This window comes from Idiotropiscis lumnitzeri, chromosome 11, assembly GCF_059441095.1.
Source record: "Idiotropiscis lumnitzeri isolate Australia: NSW breed Sydney's pygmy pipehorse chromosome 11, RoL_Ilum_1.0, whole genome shotgun sequence".
NCBI classification, from domain to species: Eukaryota; Metazoa; Chordata; class Actinopteri; order Syngnathiformes; family Syngnathidae; genus Idiotropiscis; species Idiotropiscis lumnitzeri.
Window position 1 is genome coordinate 4,374,811 of NC_142401.1, and position 28,000 is coordinate 4,402,810.

At 42.1% G+C, this 28,000-nt stretch overlaps 1 protein-coding gene and 1 non-coding gene across 3 annotated transcripts; one reads left to right on the plus strand and one right to left on the minus strand.

The window, feature by feature from the left end:
- Positions 1 to 33: 33 nt before the first annotated feature.
- On the plus strand, positions 34 to 27,999 carry fgd5a (FYVE, RhoGEF and PH domain containing 5a). Of its 2 annotated transcripts, none has more exons than XM_088309753.1 (21): positions 34 to 293; positions 1,681 to 4,330; positions 9,136 to 9,250; positions 10,125 to 10,183; positions 10,471 to 10,501; positions 13,577 to 13,728; positions 13,813 to 13,969; positions 18,389 to 18,479; positions 18,603 to 18,653; positions 18,780 to 18,838; positions 19,583 to 19,654; positions 19,759 to 19,827; positions 23,505 to 23,588; positions 23,667 to 23,746; positions 24,001 to 24,097; positions 24,462 to 24,599; positions 24,743 to 24,845; positions 24,928 to 25,064; positions 25,732 to 25,860; positions 26,115 to 26,269; positions 26,528 to 27,999. In XM_088309753.1, the coding sequence occupies exons 1-21, from the start codon at positions 284 to 286 to the stop codon at positions 26,562 to 26,564; spliced, it is 4,476 nt and encodes a 1,491-aa protein (XP_088165879.1). In that variant the 5' UTR covers positions 34 to 283; the 3' UTR covers positions 26,565 to 27,999. The 2 variants fall into 2 exon arrangements, with proteins under 2 accessions (XP_088165879.1, XP_088165880.1); XM_088309754.1 differs by having other exon boundaries at positions 25,732 to 25,833.
- Positions 25,174 to 25,245, minus strand: trnae-cuc (transfer RNA glutamic acid (anticodon CUC)). Its single transcript has one exon. It is a non-coding gene; the product is annotated as a tRNA-Glu (tRNA).
- Position 28,000: the final 1 nt, after the last annotated feature.

Sequence of the window (28,000 nt, forward strand, 5' to 3'; positions counted from 1 at the left end):
ACACAGGAGCACACTTGAGTGGAGCATCAGAAGAGGAGGAGGTGCACACTTGCACACTTGCACACCGGCATCGAAGCGCGACAGCTCCTTTACGCGCGGAGATCAGCTGGTGATAATCTACCTGCAAAAAGACGAGACCATAAGATGTGCAACTCGGCTTTCGACACCTGATTTTCCCAACAACGTCTTTCCATATGTAAGTGGATTAACTTTGCAGAGGATGCAGTCAATGTGGAGGAAAATGAGCGTAACTCTGGGCTCCCGTGGATGATGATGTCCCACAATGAACACAGGTTGGTTGTCTATATTTCTCATTCAAAGTTCGTTTCGCTGTCTTAGTCAAATAACGTATTTGGGGTTTAATAAAGTAGATCACGTGATTATGTTTAGCGGGGATTGTGAAAGGTATGGCCGAGTGGGTGGATTCATTTAATTTCACATTGATGAATTACTAAATTATTGAAAATACATTTCCCCCTTGAGGTACAAAGAGAGGTCAAATTAAGGAACAAATGTATTACACATAATAACTTAAAGAAGTTTATTATTGCATGATTATTTCTGGACATTGTCACGCATTCTAAAAATTTGTTTTACATCATTTGAGTATGTGCAGAGTTTCTCCTAGATAATCAAGTATGAACTGCAAAAAACATCCTCAGAGGCAAATCTTGAATACAGTCGTATTTGTATGGCTGTACAGGTCGGATTTCACTATGTGGACATTGTCAAATCATATCCTGTGTTTGGAATTGCCAAGGTCCTACTGCCTGTCACCTCTTTTGATTTTGAAACATTTGTTTTGCTTGAATTCTTGTTGCATAATTTATATCCTGTTGTTTGCAGTTGGGTGCTTTGTCAGCCTGAGTCGCTTGTTTTTCTTTTGTTTTATTGTTCTTTGACATACTGAAAGAACCTTCTCAGCAACAGCGCGCGTGTGTACCTGCGTGAGTGTGTTTATGTGCTTTGAGTGGAAGAATGACAAGAAGGAAGTCCATTTGTGTTGTGAAAATCTATGCTCTTAGACATTCATGGTGACTGGGGGCTGCTAATGTCCTTCCCGTGGAAATCCTGTGTGGACTCCTTCAAAAAAAAAAAAGTGTAGACGAAACAAAACAGTTTTTTTTCAGTAAATAAATAAAAAAGTGACTCATATAAGATACTTTGTTATTCACAAAAAGTGATGGATATGTCCACACACAGTGTCTAATAGGATGTGCGTCAGGGCAGGTGCTCAATAACAGGAAGCGACAAGGGGTGTGCACATTTTGTTAGGAACGGGTGTGTTTCATGATAATTCTAAACTTCATAAGCGGTGATCTTTACAGTGAGTACTTAACTTTCTATTTATCTATCTATTTAAATTTATATGAGTGACCATAAAATTCAAATTTAAATTATAGACACATGCAACTAGCAATGAGGTGAACCTCGAACAGGCTTGTGTCATTTCCCAGACAGGGAGATGTTATTGTTTCTCCTCTGAGTACGGTTGTGGTTCTCTTGTTTTTCCTGCTGATAATGTTCCCTGCAGCCTTCTGCATGTCACTGCCTACTGGACAGGACATGTTTTCCCCTTCACATTCTATAGCCAAACAAGCCTATTTGTGCTTTTTTTGCATGAACTTTTCACATTGGATTTTATTTGACATGATTTTTTTTTTTGTACTCTTTTTACAGATTTCCAAAATCCGCTGCAAGTCCCTCGACCAAAGGTCCGAAGTCATTTGACCATCAAAGTGCAGTCCAAACTGATGCCAAGGCCTTGCCCCCCTGTGCTTGGGTCCAAACCTGCTGTCGCCCCCAAACCCAAAGGCTTCTTTGCGTTTGTACCACTGGGGGAGCAATGTGCCCCACAGAGTCTCACGAATGGAGACCTGCTTCACTCGAATGGGGAAACAGATCTTAATAAGAAGCCTGATGAAAGCCAAGACAATGCGGGAAAAACTGAGGCTGAGGAGGAGGTCAGTGGTATAACAGAAGAAGAGGTTAAGGTCAAAACAGATAATGAGGAAATATTTCATAATAATAAGGGTGATAACAATGAAAGCATTGTCTCTGAAGACACAGTCTTAGCAGATGACGGTTCGACTGCAGACACCACGGACGATGAGAATCCTGATAATGACTCAGCTCAGCCTTCTGGTGCCCAAAACAAGAATACAGCTCCTCTTTTGCCTCTTGCAAGTGAAAAGGAGGCGGAGGAGGAAAGCAACAATCAAGAGTTGAGTGGAAAGACTGCCAAATACTTTGATGAACAAGCAGTCAAAGAAAATCTTGATCAAATGTATTTATTGAGTCTGGGTGAGACGAACTGTGTAAAATTGGACACGCCCTCAGATAACAATGCGCTTGAGATTGGAAGATTTGTATTTGGATTCCGCACGCTCCCGACAGTCACCGAAGAGTATCCCTATGATGTGATTGGCCCCACAGATGACACCAGTGACACATGTGAGTCTTGTGACCCAGCTGAAAGTGGTGACGCTGAAGTATGGCAACCAGAACGGGCCACCAAAGATGTCTCTGGCTGCTTTCGTTTCACTTCAAGCACCGAGGATGTGTTCGGCCCGTATTCCGTCATTGAATCCGTCCCATCCAATAAAACTTGCACTGCTGACCCCGAGTGGGAGGAGGATGACACCGATGAGAATCAATCACATGTTCAGCAAACATCCGTGGCTTCAAATCCGGAGCCTTTCTACGTGTCTTCGGATGATGTGGACCAACTCGAAGATAAGCAAGCTCTCACGGACCAGGCTGAGGTTGACGAGGGAAAAGACAAAGCAAAGGATTCCGAGTCAGCAGATGAGTATGCAGACATTGAGGATTCTTCCTGTCCGAGAGCTGATGACTTTGAGCAGTTGGAATGTGCCTCGTCAGAAGATTACGTGGAAATTGGTGACGAGGATGAAGAGGAAGAGCCAGAGAAGAAACAAGTTAAAGGCAAAAGTATCAAAGAGAGAACAGCGCACCGAGAACAGGCTTTCCTCAGTCAAAGACGCAGCTGCCAGCCTCGTCTCAGGTTATGCAACATCACCGTGCCAAAAGACTTAGACCTGGGCCGCACGCCGGAGCTCACCAACAGGGTGGTATTTGCCCACACCACGGAGGCGTTTGAAGAAGACATAGAGGAACTGGATTGCCATATTGTGCCTTTCTACGAGGACACTGATTCAGACAGCGAAGAGCATATTTATGAGGAGGCCGGTTTTGACTCTGAGGGCGAGAACTTTTTACACCTAGAGAGGAAGACTATTGTGACACGTTCTCGCTCGTATTCTGGTAAAGTTCCAGGTTACGTTCCGGAGACTGTGCCGGAAGAGACAGGAACTGAGTACCAAACTCATGACTACTGTACAGTGTCCTTGGATCAGAACAGTGAACCTATCAGCCAGTCCCAAACGCTTGGAGACAACTGCTTGATCCCATCACCGAAATCCCGCCAATTCCTTTTGTACTCCCGCTCTGCATGGAGTCCAGAATTGTCCTTGGCTGAACAATCTCTCAATGATGAAATCAAAATCCACAGGAAAGATGACACTATTTCGCTTCCATGTGTCATGACTTCTTCTGGAAGTTTTTCCCAACGTAGTCACCAATCATCCAGCGGCGTTTCGACGCCAACCTCTCTTGTGGACATTCCTCCACCCTTTGAACTAGCATACATCACCAAGAGACCAGTAACCAAAAGCTCGCCTTCCCTTTTGAGCCCGCACGATCCCGACGACAAACTCAAGAAAAAGAAAATCTCCTTTAAACGCTTTCTGGCTCTCAAGTTCAAGAGGAAGACGGATTCAAAAGGTGTCAGTGACGGTTCCGTCCGTTCTTCTCGGTCCTCTTCTGAGTCCAGTCACCATGGCCCTGCAAGAGTCATTGATCTGGACCGTAGGAGCACCTCCAGCTCCCCTCAGCTCCAGTCTTCTATAGTAAACCCTCAGCAGCCTCCCTCAGAACTGCCATCGACCTTTGTCTTCTACAAAGATCATCAGAGGAGGAAAGGGGACCTCAAAGCTTATGGCAGAGGCGTTTCCCGAGTTGAGTCTTTTGAGGAACGCTCGCATCGCTCTGCCATGCCGCTGCCTTTAACCAAACCCCGCTCAATCTCCTTCCCCAGTGCAGACACCTCAGACTATGAAAATATTCCTGCGATGAGTTCAGACTATGAGAACATCCAAATTCCAGGCCGACCCGCCCGATCACACACTGTCACAGAGTTTTTTGAGGATCCCAATCGCATGACCGCTCCCTGCAATGAGAATGATGGATACGTGGACATGAATAGCTTCCCTGGGATAGACAGCACACCCCCAAAAGCGGACGCTGAAAGGTACAGTACCACCTTCACAAAAAAAAAAACATTTGTTCTGCTCTCAGTATTTCTCACATGAGTGGTCTGTGCTCACCTGTGAGTTTGGAAGTCTTGTAAGAATCACTCTAATTGCAGTCTTGACCCTTTTATGCCGTACTAATGTGTTACGCAGTCTTAGATTACCCTGCATGAGACGGAAGTGAGATCTACCTGCTATAAAAGTCCCTTAAATGAGAGATGACCACCGGGATGGTTCCTGGGATAGCCCTCGTGGGGAATCTTGCTAATGTTTTGTGGAATTAGAGGTCACTTCGGGTGCTTCTGGCTCCGATGAAGGTTTTGAAATGATAGAACATCGAAGCAATAGCCCACTGAGCGGAGATTCTCCGCATTAGATTAGTCATTATTAGCTGCAATTAAAAGTGAGGGGGGAGGCGAGGTGAGGGGAGTTTATTAGCACTGGAAGAGCTCGTTTCACATGAGGAAGGAGAGACGAGGAGTAGTACTCGTGTTAATAGATTGAGCAGCGGCGTGAGAACACAAAGAGACTAGTAAAGTCAATGAAAAAGCAGCCAAAACGAGAACAGCGAAAACGCCGCTTGGCTGGAATGGCTCTCCCGTACCAGACACTTAGGGTAAGTTTAGAAGCGTTTTTATTAAAGCGGCACTCTCACGGGTGCCTCTCTCTCATTCATCGGACCCTCGGGGGGGACCGCGGGCTTTACTGCAGTGTGTGATGGAGTGAGAAATCACCGTGGTCAGACAGTGCCAAATGACCTCAGCCTGACCAACGGCTTCCATTGCTATGAGACCGGCCACAATCTTTCCCATTCTTAATTAATAGTAGTGCTCGGTGACCCGTGTGTGGTCCAAAACACGGTCCATTATTGAGCACTCGCTAAAAGATTTACTGGAGTAGATAACTCCCACACTATAATGCTAGGAGCCTAGCTGCCGTGTGCCCTCCACGTCGTCACATTTCCCCTGAAGATCCTCCAGAGTCACTCTTTAGTGACTCTAGAGCAGCTGGTTAATGTTCATTCGAATGCAAGTGCGCAGCATATCTTTTCGAATGTACATACTTTGCGGATCTATCGTGTTCTAAACTTTAATCTCAACATAAGCATGCTTCCAGGCTGGCCGTTGTACAACGGCAGTGATTGATGGCGACCACAGCCGGTGCGGTCAGTGTGTTTGTACTCTCAGAGAGGAGAAATAAAAGATTTCAGTGGTGGGAATTACCAAATGGCCTCACATCCTGCAGACGACAAGTATTTCCAATGAGGGAGCTGCACAACAAATTTGCATGTTAGAAGTTATCACATTGTTGTGAATTAATCAAGTTAATTAAATAGTCATGGTTATTTGCAGGCTAGTATGATGTGCGAAACTCACTAATGATGCAATCCAATGCGAGCCAAGGTTTTTTTTTTTTTTTTTTTGCAAGAGTGTGTGTAGCGTGTGCATGTACTTTATCAACGATGGCACCCTTGCTGAGAGCGCACTCTTATTTAGCCAATTAGCAGTGTTGCAACAAATAAGCAGCAAACATCTTGGCAAATAAAGTGCAGGATATGTGATTGTATTCAACTTTGAGAGCATTCATTGTCCCCAAGTGTCCGTTTTTGACAGTTCTGCTTAACGAAGCAAACGTGAAGTTGTTATGCGCAGTTAATTTGGTAATGTGGCGCACAAACCTTTTTGCGACGCAGATTCCTGCGGCAGCCGTCATGCCCTCTGTCGTGTTATGGGATCAAGGAGTTCCCTTATGTGTATTGTTGTTCTGGGTGGTGGCTCTGTGGTGAGGTGGTGGACAGGGTGTGTCTCTGGCTCACCAGGCAAGCCGTGTGCCAGGCATTCTTAGGTCATTGCCAGGTCAGCCCCGGGGAGGAAAATGTCCGGCCTAGAGGCTGTTTACAGGAAATGCAGGACAAGGGTCGGACTGCGGCAGGAGCCAAGGAGAGGGAGATGTGACTGGACAGATAACATCGATGTGTAGGAGAAGGTTGTTGTGGTGGTTTTGCTGACTCTGAAGTTTGGACTTCCCAATAATGCTCGGTCTGCTTCTTTTTTTTTTTTTTTGTGGAATTCTTGACGGGACACACATTCAGTTGAGGCCAAGTGGCAAAATGGAAGTTTGTAACGTTGCATGCTACATGCTCTCCTTCATCTTTGCCACATGGAGTGCAGTTATGACAAGGGCTGAGTTTAAAAAAAAAAAATAAAAAAAAAGGATTTGAATCAATATTCCTTTTCATAGCCCGAAATTGATTTATAAAACCATTTATCAATACATTTAATAACGTCCTTTTCTCTATAAATTTACATGTCTACATGCGTGACCTTGTCACTTCGCCAAAGTAGCGGATCAAAACAAAATGTATTGTTTTGATCAGATCATGTTAAATAAAACGTACATGATTCATGTAACTGCATTGCCTTCAACTCTTAATTGAAAAAAAAAAAATGTATTTCTACTAATGCACCGAGTTACTCCAAGCAATTTGTACTAATGGGACCATTGGTTCTTCTGAGAATACCTTCCATACCAAAGTAAAATTTTTACTGCGTGAAATCCTTGATTGAATCGAAAGTCAATCAAGTGAATCGAAAATCGTGTATCAAATCGAATCAATTTTGTGAATTTGAATCGATACCTAGCCCTAGCTTTGACAAGCGTTTCAAGCCTGTTATGTTACAGGTCGCCTGAGACAAGTCAGAGACGTGCGTTATTGGAGCATCATGTGATATCACATTAGACGCCCAAGTGCCACAGGCAACGCATCATCATTATAAAAGGCAGCAAGCAGTTTAAAACTAAAGCATTTAATTCTCACAATTCCCTCATCTGTATTCCTTCTTTTTGTCTATAGTGACGGGAAAACCTATTTCTTGTAATCGTGTCATTAGAAGTGAAAAAAAAAAAGTGATTGCACCTCACATATATTTGAAATCGACTGAATTACATATTGCAGGCTTCGTCACATCAACTCATTTAAATACAATTTCTTTTTTAGTAGTCTGAATTTGACACAGTAGATTTACTTTGTTGCGGTTATAAAAGACAATCAGGAAACATAAATTGTGTTTCCATGATGATCCTCTTAAAAGGATTTCTATATTGTAATATTCAGGATATGTACTCGTTTGTGGCGAACGTCTGACAGATGTATAAAAGTCATTTTCATTGGATTTAACTGTTAACCTGTTTTTTTTTTTTAATTTTTGTATTGTTCAATAGATAAAGGAATAACACGCCCCAATAGTTTTCCCTCCTTGAGCATTATCTGCGTTTATTTTGTTAACGACTGAAGATTGCACAACCTCGGCAAAGAGATTCTATTATATATATTTGAAGCAATTCCATTCGAAGCCAACATCACCCCGGGGACCAAACTGTTTTATCTTCATTGAGGTCCACCATGAGTAATAGCCCACCAAATGGTGTGTGTCTGTCCGTGTTGCGTTGGAATAATGGATTCTAATGTACTCAAGTACACAATATGGTGTGACGTACACAGCGGAGCGTTAAAAGACAGCAGCTTCTATTCATTATGAGGCCGCAAAATTGTAATAAATGAGATAAGAATGTCAAGTTCAATGAACGAGCCGCTCTCGTGTGGCTTAATCCTCAGAAACGGCTCTCCGTATGATGCACTGCAGGTTTATTCCACTGTAATCACGATAATTAAAAAATATTGTTAATTTATACTGCCAGGACATAAAAGAAAAAAGAAAAAAAAAGAAACGCTTGATATTATCTTTGTGCAGGCGGGTGCATTGGCTTGTGATAATTTGTTAGCTGTGCTGCTTTTAGATCATCATCCAATCATCATCTTTGTCCGGGGAATATGGTCAAACACACTAAGTGGGTGTTAATGGTTAAGAGAATTTCAAGAATAACCCCAGGTCGCATTTAAGCGATTACTAGAAAACTGACCTAGAGTGTGACCCCCGAGAGCCCTTCTCCGCGACACTGAAGGATTATCACTGCATATTCACCGATAAAAGGACGAATTGGGAAGGGGATTAGAATGTGGCGCTGTGCTGCATACGAAGAATGGAAATGCTCAGATCACACGATCCGTCCATCTATCTCCTATTCCGCTTATCCTCACTCGGGTCGCAGGTGTGCTGGAGACTATCCCATTTGACCTGAGGCAAGAGGTGGACGACACCCTGGAGTTGTTGCCAGCACATTTAAGCGACGAAGCGTGCTCACTCACAGTCACACCAAAGGACTAGGGCGTGGTATTGACAAAAAAAAAAATTGTCAAAATTGATTAGATTCGATTTTTGATTCCGGATTGATTTTGATTGATTTTCGATTCAATCAAGGATTTCACACTGTACGTGCTTTAGTAAAAAAATTCACATTTACATCAAAAATTGAAGCCAATTTATTAATCAAGTACGTTTTATTGAACATGACCTGTTCAACTCAATAAATACATCTGCCTTCATGCTTCTTTGCCACTGACTTCACTGACTTTTTTTTTTTTATAAACTACTTTTTCGTAGAATCTCACGTGGCCCATGAAGTGATGTAAATATATGGCGGGAAAAGACCTTATTGAAAGTATCGATAAATGTTTTTATGAATTGATATCGGGCTATGAAAAGGAAAATCGATTCAAATCGATATATCGATTTTTTTTAAACCCAGCATGAGTAAATACAACTTAGAATCTTTCATGAACCAAGCACATTTGTTATCGTTTTTCGAATGTGAAAGGAAGCCACTCAAGCCACGCGAGCAAGCGCAGCTGCCCACTTGATTCTCTGTTTTAATGTTGTACTTTGGCTCTCCCGTGGTTTTGCAGTGCCTACACAGAACCTTTCCCGCTGAGCTCAGTCTCTGCTGGGTCAGCTGAGGAGGACCACGGGCGGACGTCCGAAGAGGAAGAAGCGGCTGCTGAGCAAAGCTACGATCGACAAGTGAGCCACGGGACAAACTCATGATAGCGCACTTTAATTTGCCTGTCGAACCGTTAGTCTATCTATAGTACACGACAGTGGAAGACGGCCTTTGAGACATAAACTACCACAAGGAATAATTATATTTAATTGAAATGTGTTTTAATCAAATGGAAATCATTTGGGACGTGCCCTTCTTCAGAAAAACAGATAAAGTACAGTAGCCTTGCCCGTAAACCACTAAATAGTTTGTATGTGATGTGTTGAGGCTTTTTTATTAGCCTCGAAATCATTGTTTTCACTGTGCACACACACCCCTACACACACACACACACACGCACGTTTCTATGCATTATAAGGACGATTTTTCCAAACCACACGTGCTTATGTATTACAGGGACACCCCTTTCTGCTTATGCTAGACAGTCGGGACTTGTACCTAAAGATTTTTTGGGGGGTCGTCTCGTCCAGGAGAATTTCACTTCAAAACCTGAAAAAACACAAAAGTCAACCCTGAAAAAAATTTTAATTATGCGGACATAGATAATGAGCTAAATAAGCCATGACAAAAATAGTCATTGTGATAACCAACTCACATTATAAGGACAGTGGTTAAACACACACACACACGCACGCACGCACGCACACACGCACACACTCATACATAATGCATCAGTATTTAAACATGCCATCTTTGAGAGGGCCCTCGTGTCTATGCTGCTCTTTAATGAAATAATCAGTCTCATTCTGACAGCAGTGCTAAAAAAAAAAACTGTACTTTTTTTTTCTATCAGTCCCCTCGGTTGCTGCATAGCCGCTGCTGTTAATGCTTTTTCGCAATAAGTGCCCTTTGAACATTAACTGTGCTCATTCACCTGTCACTGCTCTCACCCAGACGGATGGGCGATCCCGAGCGTTCTATGTCGCCAAGGAACTTGTCGATTCGGAAAGACTGTGAGTATCACACCCAAACACATGCATCCTTAGGTTTTTTTTTTGTTTTTTTTTGCCGGCTGTAATGTCACCCATGTGTAAAATAATCCCTCAGGCTGCATCTAGAGCAACAACCTCCTCCTCACTCTGCTTTGCACTTTACAAATCCCCTAATGTGGATTCGCCGTTCAACATAATGTATCGGTCTTGCACATCCATGAAATTTCTTCCATTCCAACCTCCCAACATTTGCATCGAATCCCTGAGGATTCTCGCTTCATCTTGTCTGTTCTGTCTTTTTTTTTCAGACATGTCAGTGCCCTCAAGTACCTTCAAGAGGTAAAAACTTGCATGCCCTCCTATTCTACTTTCTCACTGATAACATTTTATCATGTGAGTCTACTCCCCAGCCTCGGTCCGCGTCTCCTCCTCCTCCTCCTCCCGCCGCTGTAAAGCTCTGCTCAAGTTTATCAATGTTGTTGCAGTGAGATCTGCTTCCTGGTCCTGACAAAGTTAACATGTTGTGCTCTGGTGTGCTCTGTTGTGAAGTGATGCAGTGTGTTTACAGGCGCCTTCTGATATTATTGTCCTTTAAACTTTACTAACTTGATAGGCTGTATGAAAATACGTATAGGGACAAGTGGCCATGGCGCTTCAAGATGGAGCATGCGGTCTTCATTTGAATGAAGCTTCACTTTATTCGTTAAAAAAAAAAAAAAGAAAAAAGCCCCAGCTCACTAACGCGCATGCACAGCGGCACGCCAAGGCAGCTCCATTGCTCGCGTGACTTATTCATGATAGAGAGATTTGCCAAAAACAAAACGGTGCCAGTGTGATGTTTTGTTTTGGAAGGACGACAGAACCGGGAGCGATTTGGCTGATCCGACTAAAGCTTAAACAAAAGTATTTTGAACAAATTGGTGAAATTATATTGAGTCAAGAGAACATTGACAAGACGTGAGTAATCCAAGTCATGAATGATCATTTGGAGTTCAAAATGAAACATGGACCTCAATTTAGAAGCACCTGACCAAAAACGAGGAGGTACGAGAAAATATTTTCAGCCAAAGTATATCAATGAATGACTGCTGTAAATCTCTGACAGTTTGACATTGAACTCAGAGGAGGCCATCCGTCAGCGTGTTCCTTTTAACCTTGAACAAGGTTAGCCTGAATCTCTCACACACGCCACTGGGCAGTGATTTATGAACGTCTGATGTGAGTATGAAAGCTGTCATATAATTTGATGACATTCAACTTTAAAGAATGCAAATTTTATACAAGGCACCTCATTAATGACAAAGCCGCAGGGTGCATATAGAAACAGTCCCGCTTTTCCTTTATTCCAAAATTCCGTCATGGATTTTCACATCATATCAGTGGCGGGCGGTCAAGGCCATCAAGGACTTCTCTGCTGGCCTAACATAATCAAGAAGTCATGATCATATTCTTCACATTGATGTCATATTATATCCTAGTGTTGAATTTGTAGGTTAGAGTTTTTATCCAATCAGTATTCAGCTCGCTCGTGTTGCCAGGCAGATTTCATAATACCAATAGCGCGCGTTATTCGTCCGAGGCCTTCGGATACAAACGTGCGGGCGTCTGTTCTGTGTCTCCAGCCGTGGTGTCATAAATGATGGTATTACCAGGGGGATTTATTCAAGTCGGACTTCACTGAAGGCCTGCGTGTGAAATGCACGGGACGCCACTGCATCATATCACAATCGAAGAAAGCTCTCCTGGGGAACTTGAAGGCTCATTAACGCGTTATTCGTCTGTAACGGTGTTACGACTTGTTTGCAATTAAAGTGGTCGGGTACCAACAAGTGAAGTGCATAAAATGGAGTCATTCAGCTTTGAAGCATTACAGTGACTCAACATACTTTTTTTGTTTTTTTGGGTGGGGGGTGGGGGGGGGTCTTAACACTCATATGAGCTATTGTTCCATTGTCTGATAAGGAATAACAGGAGCACAAAGAATTTCCAGGGTCTGTCTCCGTAAAGGAAGGGAGGCCCGCGCTCCTCTTTTAAAGGATTTTTCGCACAACGATGTCAACATATGAGGCTCGTTATTTTGGTTTTTATTCGTGAACTACGACCTCTGGACAATTTCTATGACATCCAAGCATGACAAGCTCCTCACGAAGCCGCCGATGTTGCTTCTTGACCCTCCCTTGCATGATGAACATGACGACAGCGTGTGTGTGTGTGCGTGCGTGTTTACGTAACCTAGGAGACAGAGTCAGCCGGAGCTGTTTGAGTATGTTTCTGATCTTGTCTGCAGCAGATGTGATGAATGCTAACTCGATTGTGCAAGACGAACGGCTCGTCGTGCCAAATGTCAGCACAATATCTCGCGGCCAACTCCAACATCTTTATTTGGTTTCTGTCTGGAGTTTACACAAAACTACTTGATAAGCTCCAAAAATCCATCCCTTACACAAAGACTGCCGCTTTGCGATTGATGGTAGAGACTTAGAGTGTCCATCAGCCTCTTTTTATTTTCTGGTATACTTGCTTTCATTTGGTCCCCTACTTGTCTTTGTTCTTCATACAAGATTTAGCAACGTATTGTTTCTTAACCTGAATTCCCAGGACGTCAGGGAACTTTATGTTCTTTTGCACAGCAAAACTGAACATACAGTAGATTCAATCGTCAGTGCAAAACAATACTGTGTCACCAAGGCCATTATGCAACAGCACCTGGTGGTATGTCTTATCCAGACAGTTCCTCCTTTTCCTGAATGCCTGGACAGAGCCCAACGTGAAGGGAGGGCAGCAGGAAGGATGTTTAGGAAGGCTGGACCTTCTTCCCATTTTCCTTTCCTTTTCAAAGCGCATTCTTTAATATTCACTGGCCACATTTGGGACTTCTGCATAGTCGAATGTAGATTTTGCAGTCATACACGGGTTTGATTGGCCTTCAGATAGGCAGTTTTTTATTTATGCATCTTTTTTTTTTTATAAAAAAAAATTACAGGTGTATCGATTAATGTAACGATTAATCGAAAATAGATTTAAAATCGATTTAAATTTCTTAAAATATGTATGAGTGTAAAAAAATAAAATAATTGATATGGAGGATTTGTAATGATAAAAGTCACATCTATTTTACATTTTTTTTTATTTTTATGTTAACTTTATTGCACTAACATAACACTGATAAGAGAAAAATGCGATTAAACAGACAAAAAAAACATTTTTTTGCAAAGTTACAAAAAGTTACCCATTGTAACAAGGACAAATTGCAGATGTTAGAATAAAAACCCATTTTAGTTATAAAATTAGTTTTGCATTTTGGAAAAAACTGGGAACTGAGAATCGGGGCTTGAGTGAATCGTTACATCCCGAGTGGATATCATCTTTTTCTAAACTTATCATGATTTTTATTTGCACTTTCATCTTATGAAGGACTTCAGGTCAGCAGTGGCCGAGGACGTGGCCGAGGACGGGGGTCCGCTCCTGGACGATCAGAGGTTTGAGGAGATATTGGGTGTCCTACCTCAGGTCTTGACTCTCCACAGCAACATTCTCGCTGAACTGGAGGAGCGCATTGATCACTGGTAAGCAGCACCATAAACATGAACTAAGGCACTTAATACTGCGTTTTTTTTTTTAGGTAGATTTCAATGTCATCTCGTATCTAGGGAGGAAGGCCAGAGAGTGGCGGATGTGATTTTGTCACATCGTGACGACTTCAGCGTGTTTGATACCTTCATCTCGGAGTATGATCGCAGCATGTCGTTACTGGAGGAAAGCTGCAAACTCAATCCAACCTTTGCCGGCACTGTCAAGAAATTTGAGGTAACGTCCTAAATGTGCTGTGAGTGAACACGTTGTTGCGAAGGAAAAATCATACAATCAGATTTGATTGTTTTTTTTTGAGAGCTAGCTTCTCTTGAAAGGTCCGTCTTGAAAATGGCCTTGCAAGTGTATCTGCAATCAAATCCACACTTTTCATTTAAAATTAAATTTAAAATGAACTTTTAGAAATATAATCATGATTTCCTGATTCTTTTTTGTTATGTTAGGCCAGCAGAGAAGGCCTTGAAGGCCTTGACCGCCCATCACATGCTCAAATGCACGTGCATGTTTTTGTAAAAGTGTGAGGAAGCGAAGGAGTAACGTGGAAAAAAACGGAGCTGAGATCCCAACCCCGAGCCGGCGATTGTGCGGCACATGTTCTAATCAAACATTTCACCAAGCTCATAGGCAATTTCCATATTTGTGAAAGGACACCTTGCTTTGAGCCGTCAATCTGCTCACTTCCTATCCAACAGGCTTGACCTTAAATTTTCTTTCTTGTCTTGCTCCTCTCTATGGGACTGACATTTCACAGTTTCTATATCTACTCCTCAGCCAAATCATTTTTTTGTGTCTTTATTTTTCAAGAACCGCACAACAAAGGTTCAGGTAAAAGGAAGTCATCAGCTTGTCACTCATTTACATCCAATGTATTCTATTTCCCTGACTCACTCCTTCAGCACATTTTTGAAAGTAAATGTGCACACGAGTGTTAATGGAAACGTTGACGGCATTTAATAAAAAGGCAGGATATTAAGATAGCGACAAAAGATAACCACATCAGATTCTCATTTCCATGCAGCTGTGCGCCGGCCTGCAAAATAGATTCTCTGTTTCGGATGTGCGCACTGCATTCAGCTGCTCACGTTACTACCTCCACGTACTTTGATTTAATGGATGTTTGTTGACACAGTGCTTCCAAGTATTTCTAGTTTGCGGAGAAAGTGGACAATGCACCAACTGTTTTCACTCATGAATATTTAACAGCAGCTGCCCCTTCCCCAAGGAAAAGAAAAAAAAAACTTTCTACCTCCTCGATGCTGGACGATGTAATCTCCATAACAAGAAGGGTGAAATGAACACTTTATTTATTTATTTTAGAAAAATTGTAAATATGATAAGCGCTGATCCTTGGGATCTTGCGGTATGTTTTTAACACCTGGTTGATGTCAGCCGAGGCCTTGTCTCCTGATAACCTCCATAAAAGTTGGGCCTAATGGGCCACTTCATTTTTTTGGCCTCATGAAGTTGAGTTACACTAATTGGCACTTGCAGTAAACCAAGTGATCTACAGAGAAGGGTGAATGCATGAAAAGACTTCTCAAAGGACGTTTTTTTTTTTTTTATTGCACTGAGAGATGATGTGTGGGGAAATGGGAGAGGGGGGGCTTACCCGGAGGCATGTTTTATTGCACCATGTATGCACAGTTGTATATTGCATTTTATTGACAGACCGATTGTCGGCCGGCCGATTATCCCGGCCAATAGGTGGCATTTTGCAGTTTATCAGCATCTGCTTTTTTTTTTAACTTTCAAGGCCGTTAAATTAAAAGCTGGTTCGCTGCAGCACACCTCTCACTCTGTGCTGTGCTGGTGACCCTGCCTGCAGAAGCAGATTAGCCCACCCACAGCATCATCTGATTGGTTCCTTGTAGCAGCGGGTAGCAGCCAATCAGCAGTAAGATGCCTGTTTGCTTTTTCACCTCGAGTCACACGCACTACGGGAGGCAACAGACTTACTCCTATTTGCCGTTGTAAACTTTGTTTTCATTGAACAATAAGACATGCAGCTGAGCCCGGGAGATCCGTGCACTTATTGTTCGACTTTTAAAACCAAGTTGTCCATTTTTCTAGGATCTAAAAAAAAAAAATTAACATGTTGTAGATTACTAAAGTTGTTTATTTATTAAACATGTGCTTAAAGGCATCTAAACTAAGTCAATTTTGACACCATTTGACCCCCTTCATCAATAAATGAATATCGGCTTCAAATATTATCGGCCTCCATGACTACTAATAATCGGTATCAGTATCAGCCCTGAAAAAAAGCATATCGTTCTGTCACAAATGCATTTTCCCTCATTGTACGTAAGCCGCAAGATTTTTGTGCCCACCCACCCGCCTTGAGAGGCCATTGTGTTTTTGTAGAACATCGTGATAGATGCCACGCTGCGTCAAAGCATCGCCTTGGGACTCGCGTGAAGAGTGTGACCCTTCCGTAATGAGGGAGAAGGAGCACAGTGGGAGAGCAAGGAAGGATGGGAAGGATGCATTGGACCTACCACGGGGTAGCGAGAGGGACAACGTTCTATAAACAATTTGTTGTTTTCGTTCATCGCCACACTTGTGACAGTTCCAAGTGTTCCTTGTTGCACCTTTCTCGACATTTTTGGTTGTTCGTTGATGTAAGTAAGGCGAAGCCCAGTAATCGAAGTGTTGCGGATGTGTTGACAGTGATGAAGTAGCCCGAGACCCTGATCAGATCAGAGTTAGCCCCTTACAGGATTAGCGCCTCCTCTCCACAGCGAGGTCCCCGCTTGACGCACCATCTATAAACATTGGCCACCACGGGCCGACGCCATTGTAATGGATTTCGTGAAGCTGCTTTTATGAATCTATTTTTAGATGACCGAGCCGGTGCGCCGCTAGGGTTGCGAAAAGCCCGTCTGTTTTTGTCACGTGCGAGAAGGCCAAGGTGGCATTGAGAGCATTGCCGCAGGTGGAAGGAAAGCCATGGAGTGAATCCCTCGCTCGTCAAGCTAGCCGGGCAATGAGGCGGACAGAAAGTAATTAGGGGAGCAGACTCCTTTACAACTCCCCAATTAGATCGGTTTTGTGTGTGCAGACAGCAAATCAGCTGGCCGTGAAAGGTGCGCTTGTTTGGCCGTGCTTGTTTTTGCGCCGGGTGTCTGTGCGTCCGCGTCACAGCGTGAAAACATCGCTCTTCTTCTTCTTTTCTGGCTCACCAACCCAAACAAGCCAAACGCTAATTATCATCTCTGGCACGCATCGGCGACTCACATCCTCTGAAGAAGTGTCAATTGGATGACAATTTACATGCAACACATGAGGAGAGCAGATGCTTAGTGGAAAGTGGGTTAACTATTCGCTTTTCAGTTTTTTTAAAAAAAAAATTTATTCCCAGTGTGGTGCTCAGGAAGGTAGGAGGAGAGAAGAGCAAAGATAAAAAAAAAGGGATTGTGTGTGTGTGTGGGGGGGGGGTTTCGACCCCTTAGGGTGTAAATACCTGTCAGAGACAATTAGACTGATTGATTTTCCAATACGCTCTTGATTGTGTGCGTTTTCTGCACCCTTTCTCCTGCAAATCAGTCATCAGAGAAAAAGAATGGGATTTTCTTTTTTTTTTTTTTTGGTCTCACGTAAAGATGCGAAGGTCACCTTGGTCGACACAATTGCCTCGGTCACTTGTGACCTCGCTCTGCCTTACACTGGAGAGGTTAACCTTCATGCTTTTGTAGACATGCAAGCTTTTTTGCAAGGCATGTGGGGGGCCAAGTGTAATAATTTGCTGAGTTGGTATTTTCTTTGTTATATTTTATTTTTTACAGAAATGTATGAAACTTTGTCATTGACCTTTTTTTTAATTTCGTCACAATAAAACAATAAACAGACAGGTTTTAGGTTTGATATTAATTAGGAAACCATTCAACTTTTATTTCAGAGTGTTAGCTGCCTAATATGATTATAAAAAAAAAAATAAAGAAAAAAAAATTTGGACCAGTGGTGTCAAACATACGGCCCGGGGGCCAGATCAGGACTGCAAACTGTTTTAATCTGGCCCCCAAGAAGATTTGGTGAAGTGTAAAAATGGTTTTGGTTTTATTGGAAAAAAAAAAAACCCAAAACAAAGTACTACATAAATGTGTTAAATATGACACATTGAACTACTGGTAACGGCATGACAGCATGCAAATAGCGATAATCTGCGTAATAATGATGCCAATTGTTTTATGTTATGGATCATGATTTTACTGGAGCGTGCCACTTTGTTATAGATTTTCCTCCATGTGGCCCCTGAGCGAAAATGAATTTGACACCCCTGCTTTAGACTTCCTTGTGCTAATTTCAGTGCCATCGGGTTCAATCCGATGTACATGGAGCGGTATATAGTTGTTGCGCTTCATGACACAAAGAAGCAGACCACACACATGCGAAAGAGGTGTGTTGCGTATGAACGGGGCTTGTGCCTCTGAGCTGAGATGGGCGGTGCCTTGCTTTTGGGTACCTCAAAAGCGGTCATTAGACATTTTAGGCAGCTGTCATTGCAATGTATTTTTAGATTTTTATTTTTTCCATAAATGGCTGATTGATGTTCTTTGTTTTCGGTATGAGTTAATGTTGATCATCAATAATTAAAAAAAAAAAAATTTTATTTATTTTTTTTTTTTAATTTTGCAGAGGAAAGGTCCAGAAGATGCTGAAGTTCCACTGAAACATCAGCTGCTGCAGGTCATAGTGAGAGTGCTGCAGTATCGCATGCTTCTCACAGGTAATTTTTGCAGCATGTTTGTACTTTTAACCGAGCCCCATTGAACGCAAATTTCCAGATGTACAATATATGGATCCTAATCATATCTTGGATTTTTTTTTTTTTGTTTGATGACCCCCACAGATTACCTAAACAACCTGTCACCTGATTCTAAAGAATATGAGGATACACAAGGTAAAGCTGCGATATTAAGACGTAATTATTTCTGTTTCTGAAGATATGTGGCGAGGCTTACTTTTTGAGATGCAGCTTAAATGAAGTCAGTGACATCTCTACTTTGTTTTTGTGTTTGCGTTGCAGCTGCCTTGGTGATTGTGTCAGAGCTGGCGGACCAGGCCAATGATAATTTGAAACAGGGGGTAAGCGCCATTTGCATGCAACAGATTACACAGCGAGGAAAGCTCTTTTAAACAAATTTGCATTTTTATTTTTTTTATTTTAAACATATAACTTTGACCAAACCTCTTCCCTGTTCTGGTCACAAAATGCAATTCTGATTTTCTTCCTACATAAAATGGCAACTTTTTCTCAGGAAATATATTTTTCTATAGTTTTGTTTTCTTTTCCGAGTGGCCGCACTTCTTAAAAATGACATTTTTTGTCATTATTTGTCTGTTTGTTACATTCAAGTACTAAAATCTGCCACGCGTTGTACGTCTTGGATTTGCATATTCATTGAAAAAGTCATACTTTTATGAACATCGAGCAGGGAGCGTAAACACATCTAAGGCAAGATGAAGTTGATTCCTCCATAAGGTCCCAGGCGTATCTTTACAAAGAGTTGAACACGATTTACAGCCTCCCTCAAACATGAGCTTTTTATGGAGATAATTCAAAATCCTCCTCCTGTTGTGTCTCACTGATTTCTCACTGCCAACATCGCTGCGTCGCTCCCGTTGACTCGCCTCCTCTGTTTATCGTACCACATTATCACTCTCACAACACATAGACTGACGGACAGTGTCGGGTCTTATTCAGTCATCCCTATCGCATCCCTTTCCGCCTCCCTCTCTTTCATTCACAAACAAACAAGGGCAGTTTGATTCTATTCCTCCTCTTTGGGTATTCACACACCATGTTTTTTGCTCACTCCAATCTCCTAGGAGAACCTGCTGCGTATGGTCCACATAGAATACAGCATGAAAGGAAAGAGGGACCTCCTGAAGGCAGGCCGGGTGAGCAAAACTCAGTTGCTGTGCATATTTACCACCAGAACCCAAAAGCATGTTTTTTTATTTTTTTGTTTCATCTAATGCGTCGACAATAATTCTGTCGACAGATGTTTGTCAAAGAGGGAACACTCATGAAGGTCTCGAGGAAAAGCAGACAGCCCCGGCACCTTTTTCTGGTAATTCTTCTCAAACTTCATCACACGGCTTTGGAAATAACCTTTTCCCGGTTGCTATCACTTAGTCGAGGTCTAGTGGGAAAACAAGAGCCGTGGTCCCAGCTTGGCTATACTCCAGACGTGGGCAAACTACGGTCCGGGGCCACATGCGGCCCGTTAAACGTTTTAATCCGGCCCGCTGATCTTGAAAAAAAATTAAATGAATAAACCTTGTTCATGTTTTATTTTTTAAATACTGTGGTATGTCAAAGACATATATTGTTGTCATGCTTTTGTTCACTTTCATTTAAAATGAAATGTTTTGGGTTTTTTTCTCCGATGAGGTGAGGTTACCAAAACACTCCATCCATCTGCTCCTGGTCCGGCCCCTCTGTCAAATTTTAAAACCCATTTTGGCCCGCCAATCAAAAAGTTTGCCCACCCCTGCTCAACTCAAAGCGAGCTAATTAACACCTCATCACAATTGTGTAAAAAGACAATTTGCAGTTTTTTAGAGAACTACAGTATGTGCATGGCTATTTCCTGATAGAGTGCGATGTATCTTTGCTTGCAGGTTGCTTGGCAACTACACACGGTGGCGTTTAACAAGATGCAGTGTGTTAATTAGTGAGATTTAGTGATGTTGTGATCAGGCCAAGCGACGCTGGCTGCTTTGCTCGCTTCTCATTTGAGTTATTGTTATTATTGTTTTGTTTTGTTGCGCTAACTGGGCATAAATATTGAACAGGGCTTTTTAAAGTTGGCATTGTTTCATCAAACTTTCAAACAGCGGTTGTGTTTTCCTCCAGAGCCTCTCATCCCATCCCAAATTCTTGTTCATGCACTATTTACAAACAGTTGTTGAGAACAAATTGGTTCTTGAATCTCACTTTAACTTGTATTGTTTACAGGATTTATCATTAGAATGACTTTGAGTTCAAGAACTCCCTCTAGCGAGCTTCTGGTTGGAAATTACATTAGTTGCATCCGTTGCAAAAACTAATGAAAGAAGAAGAAGATGAAATTATATATATAGTTTTTGTCAAATATTTTTGTTCCTGACAATTGAGTAGAAGTGCAATCTTGTGGTAATATCATAATCTACATCATTCTGAGCAATTATAAATTTAGAACGCACAATGTGCCTCTAATCTAAAAAAAGCATGAATAAGTAGAACCGTGCAAGCCGGAGCGACAAAACGCATTTTTAAAAAGGGCCTTTTGCGCCGTTGTGGGTGTGAACACAGCCGACTTGACACTGCATTCACATGTACGCGTCCGTATGCTTCTGGGCCTCCAAAGCTCTTCTGCGGCCAGGTGCATGATGTGGAAAAATTGATAATAAAAATGGCGTTCTCTGTTGTTAAGCTAAAATATGCTATGTGGTCTTTTTGACACTTTTGTGAAAAGCACCTGCTAGCATGAACCACAAAATTATGGGGGACTTTGGGGCGGAGGTTCGTCTGCGACTATGACAGGGCATATGGCCAAAGTTGTAAACTCTCTACTGGGCACCACACCCACCAGCAGGGGCCTCCCTCTCCACTCTCCTCCCTTCTCAGGACTTGTTTTCCAGGGCCCCGCTTCCTTACAGGATGTTTGGTGTGGGTCATTGGATGCTGGCTTCCTGTGTATTGGGAGGGGACTGACAGCAAAGTGAAGGCCAGACAGCCTGTAGAATGCAGGGAGGGGAAGGTTGAAGAGTTTGAAGGGGTGTGGGGCGTTAGACAAACACATCACATGAAATAGAGACGCTCACTCGATTGTTTCGTAAGTCATTAGTTCTGTTTTATGCCAAGTCGCACTGAAGAAACATTGTTTACTGTTTACCTCAGACCAGGTTGCTCAAACGTCATTTGAATGATATTCATTCATATGTCACGTACATGCGCCCTCACCCGTTTTAATCAAGATAGCTGCCGACCATAACGGAAAGTCTTATTTTTTTATTTTTTATGAAGAGCCACTATGGAGTTATGATTTCCATTCGAACACTGTTATGACCGTGAAACCGAAGATGTGATTGCCTCATGATATCATGACACAGACATATAGACAACAAGTTAATAGATAAGTTCTGCTGAAATCAGAAGTCTTTAAAAAAAATATACATCACCTTTTGTTCAATTCATTTTTAAAACAAGCTTTGGTCATGAAAAATGCTTGCAATTTCTCAACTGGATTTAAAGTGGAGACAATTTGCAATTTTGGTGCATATTTTTACAAAAATCAAATGGCATCTTTTTTTTGTAGGCAGCTCATGTGGTGGTGCTGGTAAAAAAAAAAATGGCGCATCTTGATTTTTGTGCCTTGGAATGTGTAGTTTACTGTGTTTGGGAATTTGGCTAACCGCGCTGTGCCAGGCTGGGCGCACCTTACAATTTGGTGACTGGAAGTAGGCTAATCTTTAGGAGCGGGTCTAAGTTGTGGCGTAACGTGATTTTGGTGGATTTAATTACAGTGCAGCGGCCCACCTTCCATCATCTGCGAGGGGCGCTCTTTTTGCAATTTTTTTATAATCGTGCTTTGCACACATCTATCTCCTGCATTCATCCAATGAATCAGTTCTGTAGACCGTGCTCGTGACTCTCCTGGGGGGATTGTTAGGAGCTGCTTCACTATGCCTGTCGCTAGTTCGTTATTTTCACTCCCACAATGGCGCAACTGCCCATCTTCAACTGTGTGCCTATTCAAAAATATCAAAAGAAAGACAACTCCACCCGAGCACACAGTTCGATCTGACTTTACTTTACGCTTGACTTGACCTGAGCACCACAATACTGTTCCAAATTGCCATACCGGTATATGATTTGTTTTTGCAGGAAAAACAAAATGATGTGGCCGGTCACATCTGACCAACTTGAGTTTTGATTGGGATAAAAAAGGTGAAAGATCAATGCGACGGCGCCGGTAGATGAGGTGTTTGAAGTCCTTCTTTGACTAAATGAGCAGCTAAGGTGAAGCATGCGGCCCAGAGTTCACACGCTTGAGTCAGGATTGGCTATCGTGTATTGTTTTGTTGGAAAGGCGGCCAGCCAGGGCAACATTTTCCCTGGCGTGTTTGTTTGTTGTGCTGTGTTGAAGGTGGCCTGTCCCACCCAAGCCTGCTTCACAGCACAGGGTGAGAATGCTGGGAGAGCAAGGGGAGGCCCAGAACCCAGCACAGGGTGGAGAATTCCTGGATGCTGTCTTTATGGCCCCAGCGGATGTTTAGAACGCACATTAGGTGTGACCAATTATGTCATCTCTTTTTTTTTTTTTTTCGAGGGGGGAGAAATGAAATACCTCCCATGCACAACACAATGGACGCTTGGTGTGTTCAGGGAATAACAATACTCTGCTCTTCCGTGCAAATAAACGCCTCGATTGCCTTATTTTGCTGTGCACTTAGTCGTTGCAGAGTTGAGTGAACGCTGGGAAAGGAAATAAATTAATGCGTATGCATGTAGCAAGGACCAGAAATTATTTGGCAAAACCACAAAAAAAAAAGATTCTCACTAGTTTATTGATTTTTATTTTTTTTTTTTTATATCTGTGTGGCTATGTCGCCCTCTTGTGGTGATTGGGGGGCACTGCAACATTGGAAACTATCTTTGCCACCGTCATTGACCAACAGTGCAGTGCATTGGGAACATTTGTCCTTATTAGCTCAATTTTAACAAACTACGACGGGGCTCTCTTTCTGTGTTCTCCATCAGATGAACGATATTATGCTGTACACCTACCCGCAGCAGGATGGAAAATACAGGCTTAAGAACACGTTATCCCTGTCTGCAATGAAGGTACGTTTATTTGTATTGCGAAACACAATGTCATACGATGGCTGATAAAAACAATTTCCCTTCCATGCAACGATACAGGTGAGCAAACCTGTTCTCGACAACGTGCTAAACTGCCTTAAGATTGAAGTGTCCGATATCACCATTACACTCTCTGCCAGGTAAATAAAACTCACAGTCTGAAACACAATTACGAAAAAATCTGTATCTGTATTCTAATGCTTGGTTTTGATTGTCTTGCAAATGTTGATTTAATTTATTGTAATTGTAGTTTTTTTGTGTGAGCGTGTTGGAGCGCAAATGTACATTACAGAAAATTATAAGCAAGTTTAACACTTTTTACCAATGTTAAAAATCATGAAACATTGTCTTCTTTTTTTTTTATTTTTATTTTTATTTTTTTGCCATTTTTCAGCTCAGTTGGAGAGAGGGAGGAATGGTTCCACACATTGAGTCGAGCCATTGCGGACCACGCTGCTGGACTCTGTACATTTGGAGGACCCTGTAATGAGGTGAGACCAAATAAGTTGCGCGTGATTCGTTACAACAATATTGAATGCAAAGTGGGTTGGTTAAAATAACTGAATAACTGTCAGAAATCTTACCCTTTTTACCTGGCGATGGTAATGTTGTATGCATTGATGGCGTCACACTTGTTGCTAGGCAGAATTGTTGGAGCTCAATCATGGGTGCAACCAAAGCCCAATGACAATATGGCATATAACTGTTAGTTTATTTGTGGGCATTAATATTTGCTCTGCATGCAATATATAAAAAATGCGTATTAGAAAAGAGCTGCCCCCTTGGGGTTGTTTTATGAACTGCTGAGTAGCTTATGGATTTCTGTAGTTTTTCATTCAATCTGCGTGCTAACAGGCCTGTGAGAAACTGTGGATGGCTTTGGGTGAAGCTGCTCCCGTTCTGGTCCCGGTGTCTCATGTGATGATGTGTATGAACTGCACCTCTGACTTCAGCCTCACTCTTCGACGGCACCACTGCAATGCCTGTGGCAAGGTCAGAATTGCTGCAGCTCTGTAACTTGCTAGCGAGCCTTCATTGACTAGTTGTTGTTACGTTTTGGATTTTTTTCACGATTTGTTTGTTTAATTTCACATGGGTCATAATGTGTAAATGTACTTTGTATTGTGGTCCTGCAGGTAGTGTGCCGATCTTGTTCCAGGAATAGATACCCGCTTAAGTACCTCAAAGACAGAGTGGCCAAAGTGTGTGACCACTGTTATGCCGAGCTCAGGAAAAGAGGTGACGCTTACGTATCTGCGTGTCGGGACATACAATAAATTGGTTTGTTGTTATTTCAAAGTTGTGTTGTTTTTGATTATAGGTGGCAGTGTGTCAGGGGCGTGCGGCAACTCAAGTCCGCCGACTCATCGGGCCAGTCGTCCCCTCTCTGCCGTCTTCCAAAGCCTACCTACGCCGAGTCTTTGGAAAAGCAGGAAGAGCACGGCATCCCTCAATCAGGTGTGGTACATTCATGCAGGTTGTGCTGAAGTTCACCCATTGAAATTTGTGTACCACATGTCCTCATGGGGTACATCCGGGCTGACTTTGGGTAAGAAAACAAAAGGTGTTCCCTGACCGGGAATCGAACCCGGGCCGCGGCGGTGAGAGCGCCGAATCCTAACCACTAGACCATCAGGGACCTGCTTCGCCCGTGGAACAGCTGGTGGATTGTATGGCATCTATAATATGTGTAGGATGCATTGACAAGGTTTTACCACTAGAGGTCACTAATTTACTGTGCAGTCCAAATCCGTCTTGAGCCATATTATTTTTTTGCATTTGAAAAATCTCACCGCACACCACCAAAGAAAAATGTCACATTAAGTATATTGTACTGTATACAAATTAATGACAACCACTTCTCTAGTCACTCACAAAATTACATAATCTCCTTGACAACTAATCTTGTTTAGTGAAAACGCCAACCTGATATTTGCAAGAATTGAAATACACACACTGCAATTTTAACCTTTTTTTTTTTCAGACCAATTAAGAGAAAATAAATAATTTCCCCACCTGGTGATCTGTCAGACTCAGTGGTTGGCAATAGCTGACCTCCAGGATGGCAGATTGTGCTCCATTTTGCACGTCTTCTAACATTCCGCACGATTGATTTTTTTATCAGTTGCCTCTTGGGGTGGAGGGCTCCACCATGAGCGGCATCTTACAGCGGCGAAAGAAGAGCAAGAGGAAATGGAAGCGGCTGTGGTTCCTCCTCAAAGACAAGGTGCTCTACACCTTCACAGCCAGTGAGGTGAGGGGGCACAGAGTCTCCCACACCAGCCCCAAAACACACACACACACACCCCCACACGCACACACACACACATGACCACCCACTCTTGTCCTTCATCGACTGAATGCATTTTTTTTTCACATCTCACAAGAAATCCTTCTGAACACTCTCTGTGACTTTGTAAGGGACTCTCTTTGCCCTCGCTGTTCTTTCTACATTATCTGAATATCTTTTGAAGTTGATTTCACGTTCATCCCTGGACATTTCTTCAGGATGAAGTGGCTTCCGAGAGTCTACCTCTGCAAGGCTTCACCGTCAAACTGACTGAGAGGCCCGAGGGAGATGAGAGTGGCAACGTGTTCCATCTCTACCACAAGAAAACCCTGTACTACACCTTCAGGGCTGATGATCATCACACAGCGCGCAGGTCAGCGTCCTCGTCCCTGACGTGACTTTTATCTTGAAAGTGGGAATGAAGTCAAATGAATCAAACCTGGCACGGCTACTGATGGCTCGTGATTGCAATGTCCAGAGGGAGGGAAAAAAAAATCCAACACTTTAATTTTGTTTTTGTGCTATTTTATGCCATGTCGACTGTGTTTTTTCCTTTTTTTAACATTAGTTTCTTGTTTATCTTTGCAGTTCTACTCCCCCTTAAGTCTTATTTTGACTTTTTGTGTTCCAGATGGGTCAACGCCATTGAAGAGGCGACCGTTTTATAGCACCAGCTTTGTATAAAAAACAGTCACTGGAACCTGATCTATTTATCTCTTATCTCAGCACACACCCTGCATCCATATCTACAAAATCACAACATCAGTCTCATGGAAGGTTATCTCAACAGAGAACTCACCGCTAAAACAACCACCCTGTAAAGCGATAAAAGTGAGAGATTCAATATCTTGCTCAGCGTTGGATCTTGTGCATACTTTTTTTTTTTTTCTCAATGTGCCAAGTCTTCACATGAGTGTCCACTCTTCAGGAGCAGCTACGACAGCATAACATTTAATTGTATTCACGTTTTGTCCTTTGACAGCCAAAACGGTTTTATCTCCGTCTGTCCACCCGGATTGTATTTTTCTACCTTTGAAAGTGATGTGCCATTGGATTGTGGAATGCGGCTCGTGTTCCTGTGCACCAGAAGCCTGGCTCCTGTTGTGCCTCTTGTGGTGTCACTGCAAAAAAAAAATTAAATCTCAATAGTTTTTTTAAATTGGATGGGGGTGGGGGGGTCCATTTCACTATTTCTAAGTAAAGCTTATTCTGAGTATATATTGTGAAGTAGGCTAATCATATACTTTATGTAGTGACTGGTCCTCAGCAACCGATTTTGCTTTTTTAGATTTTTGAAATTGAGAAAAAAAATTGTTTATAAAGTGCCACTTTATTTCCTCCAGTTGCATTAAGTGCAATTTGTATTTCAAGATAAATGTGCCTGATGATGATGAATTAGAATTGTTATAATGTTAGACAATATTGTACTACTCTTATGTCAACAGAAGAATTGACCTTTTTTTTCCCACTGCTCTTATAGTTTCCAACTACTTCGTATTTTTAAAATGTTTCTTAACAGCAGAGGTAAATTATGAATGTACTATTGTGCCATTTTATCGCTGTAAATATAATGCTGGTTGAAATCTTACTTGATTTACACCACATAAACTGCCAATGTCAAGTATTCAAAATCTGAAGCTTCACACTTCCTCACAGTTCTAACACTGATGGTTTTTCACTTAATAATTTAAACACATTTGTACTGGTATGAAGACAAAGGATCATTATCACTCTTTAATACACTTTATGTTTTCCTTAATTTAAACAAAAAAACAGATCCTACTTTGAAGATTTAGTCAGCATTCAGAGGTTTCTTGATAAACATACATTGGCTTTCAACAACATTATATTGTGTTCTAAACTATTTATTATCCCAGAGTACAACTAAAATGAAAGAAAACTGGAGTTTGAGTCAAGTGTTGTCGTGATCTGATCTGAAGGTATATTTCTTCATTTAAATTGTTCTCTAATTTTTTTTCTTATTTTCTGCCAGACCTTAAGTGTTACATGAGATTGTACCTCTTGCTTTCAGTGCATTGTAAATGTAAATGTTAATGTATATAGATGCATATTAAAATAAACTCTCTGAAAAATAAGAAATTAT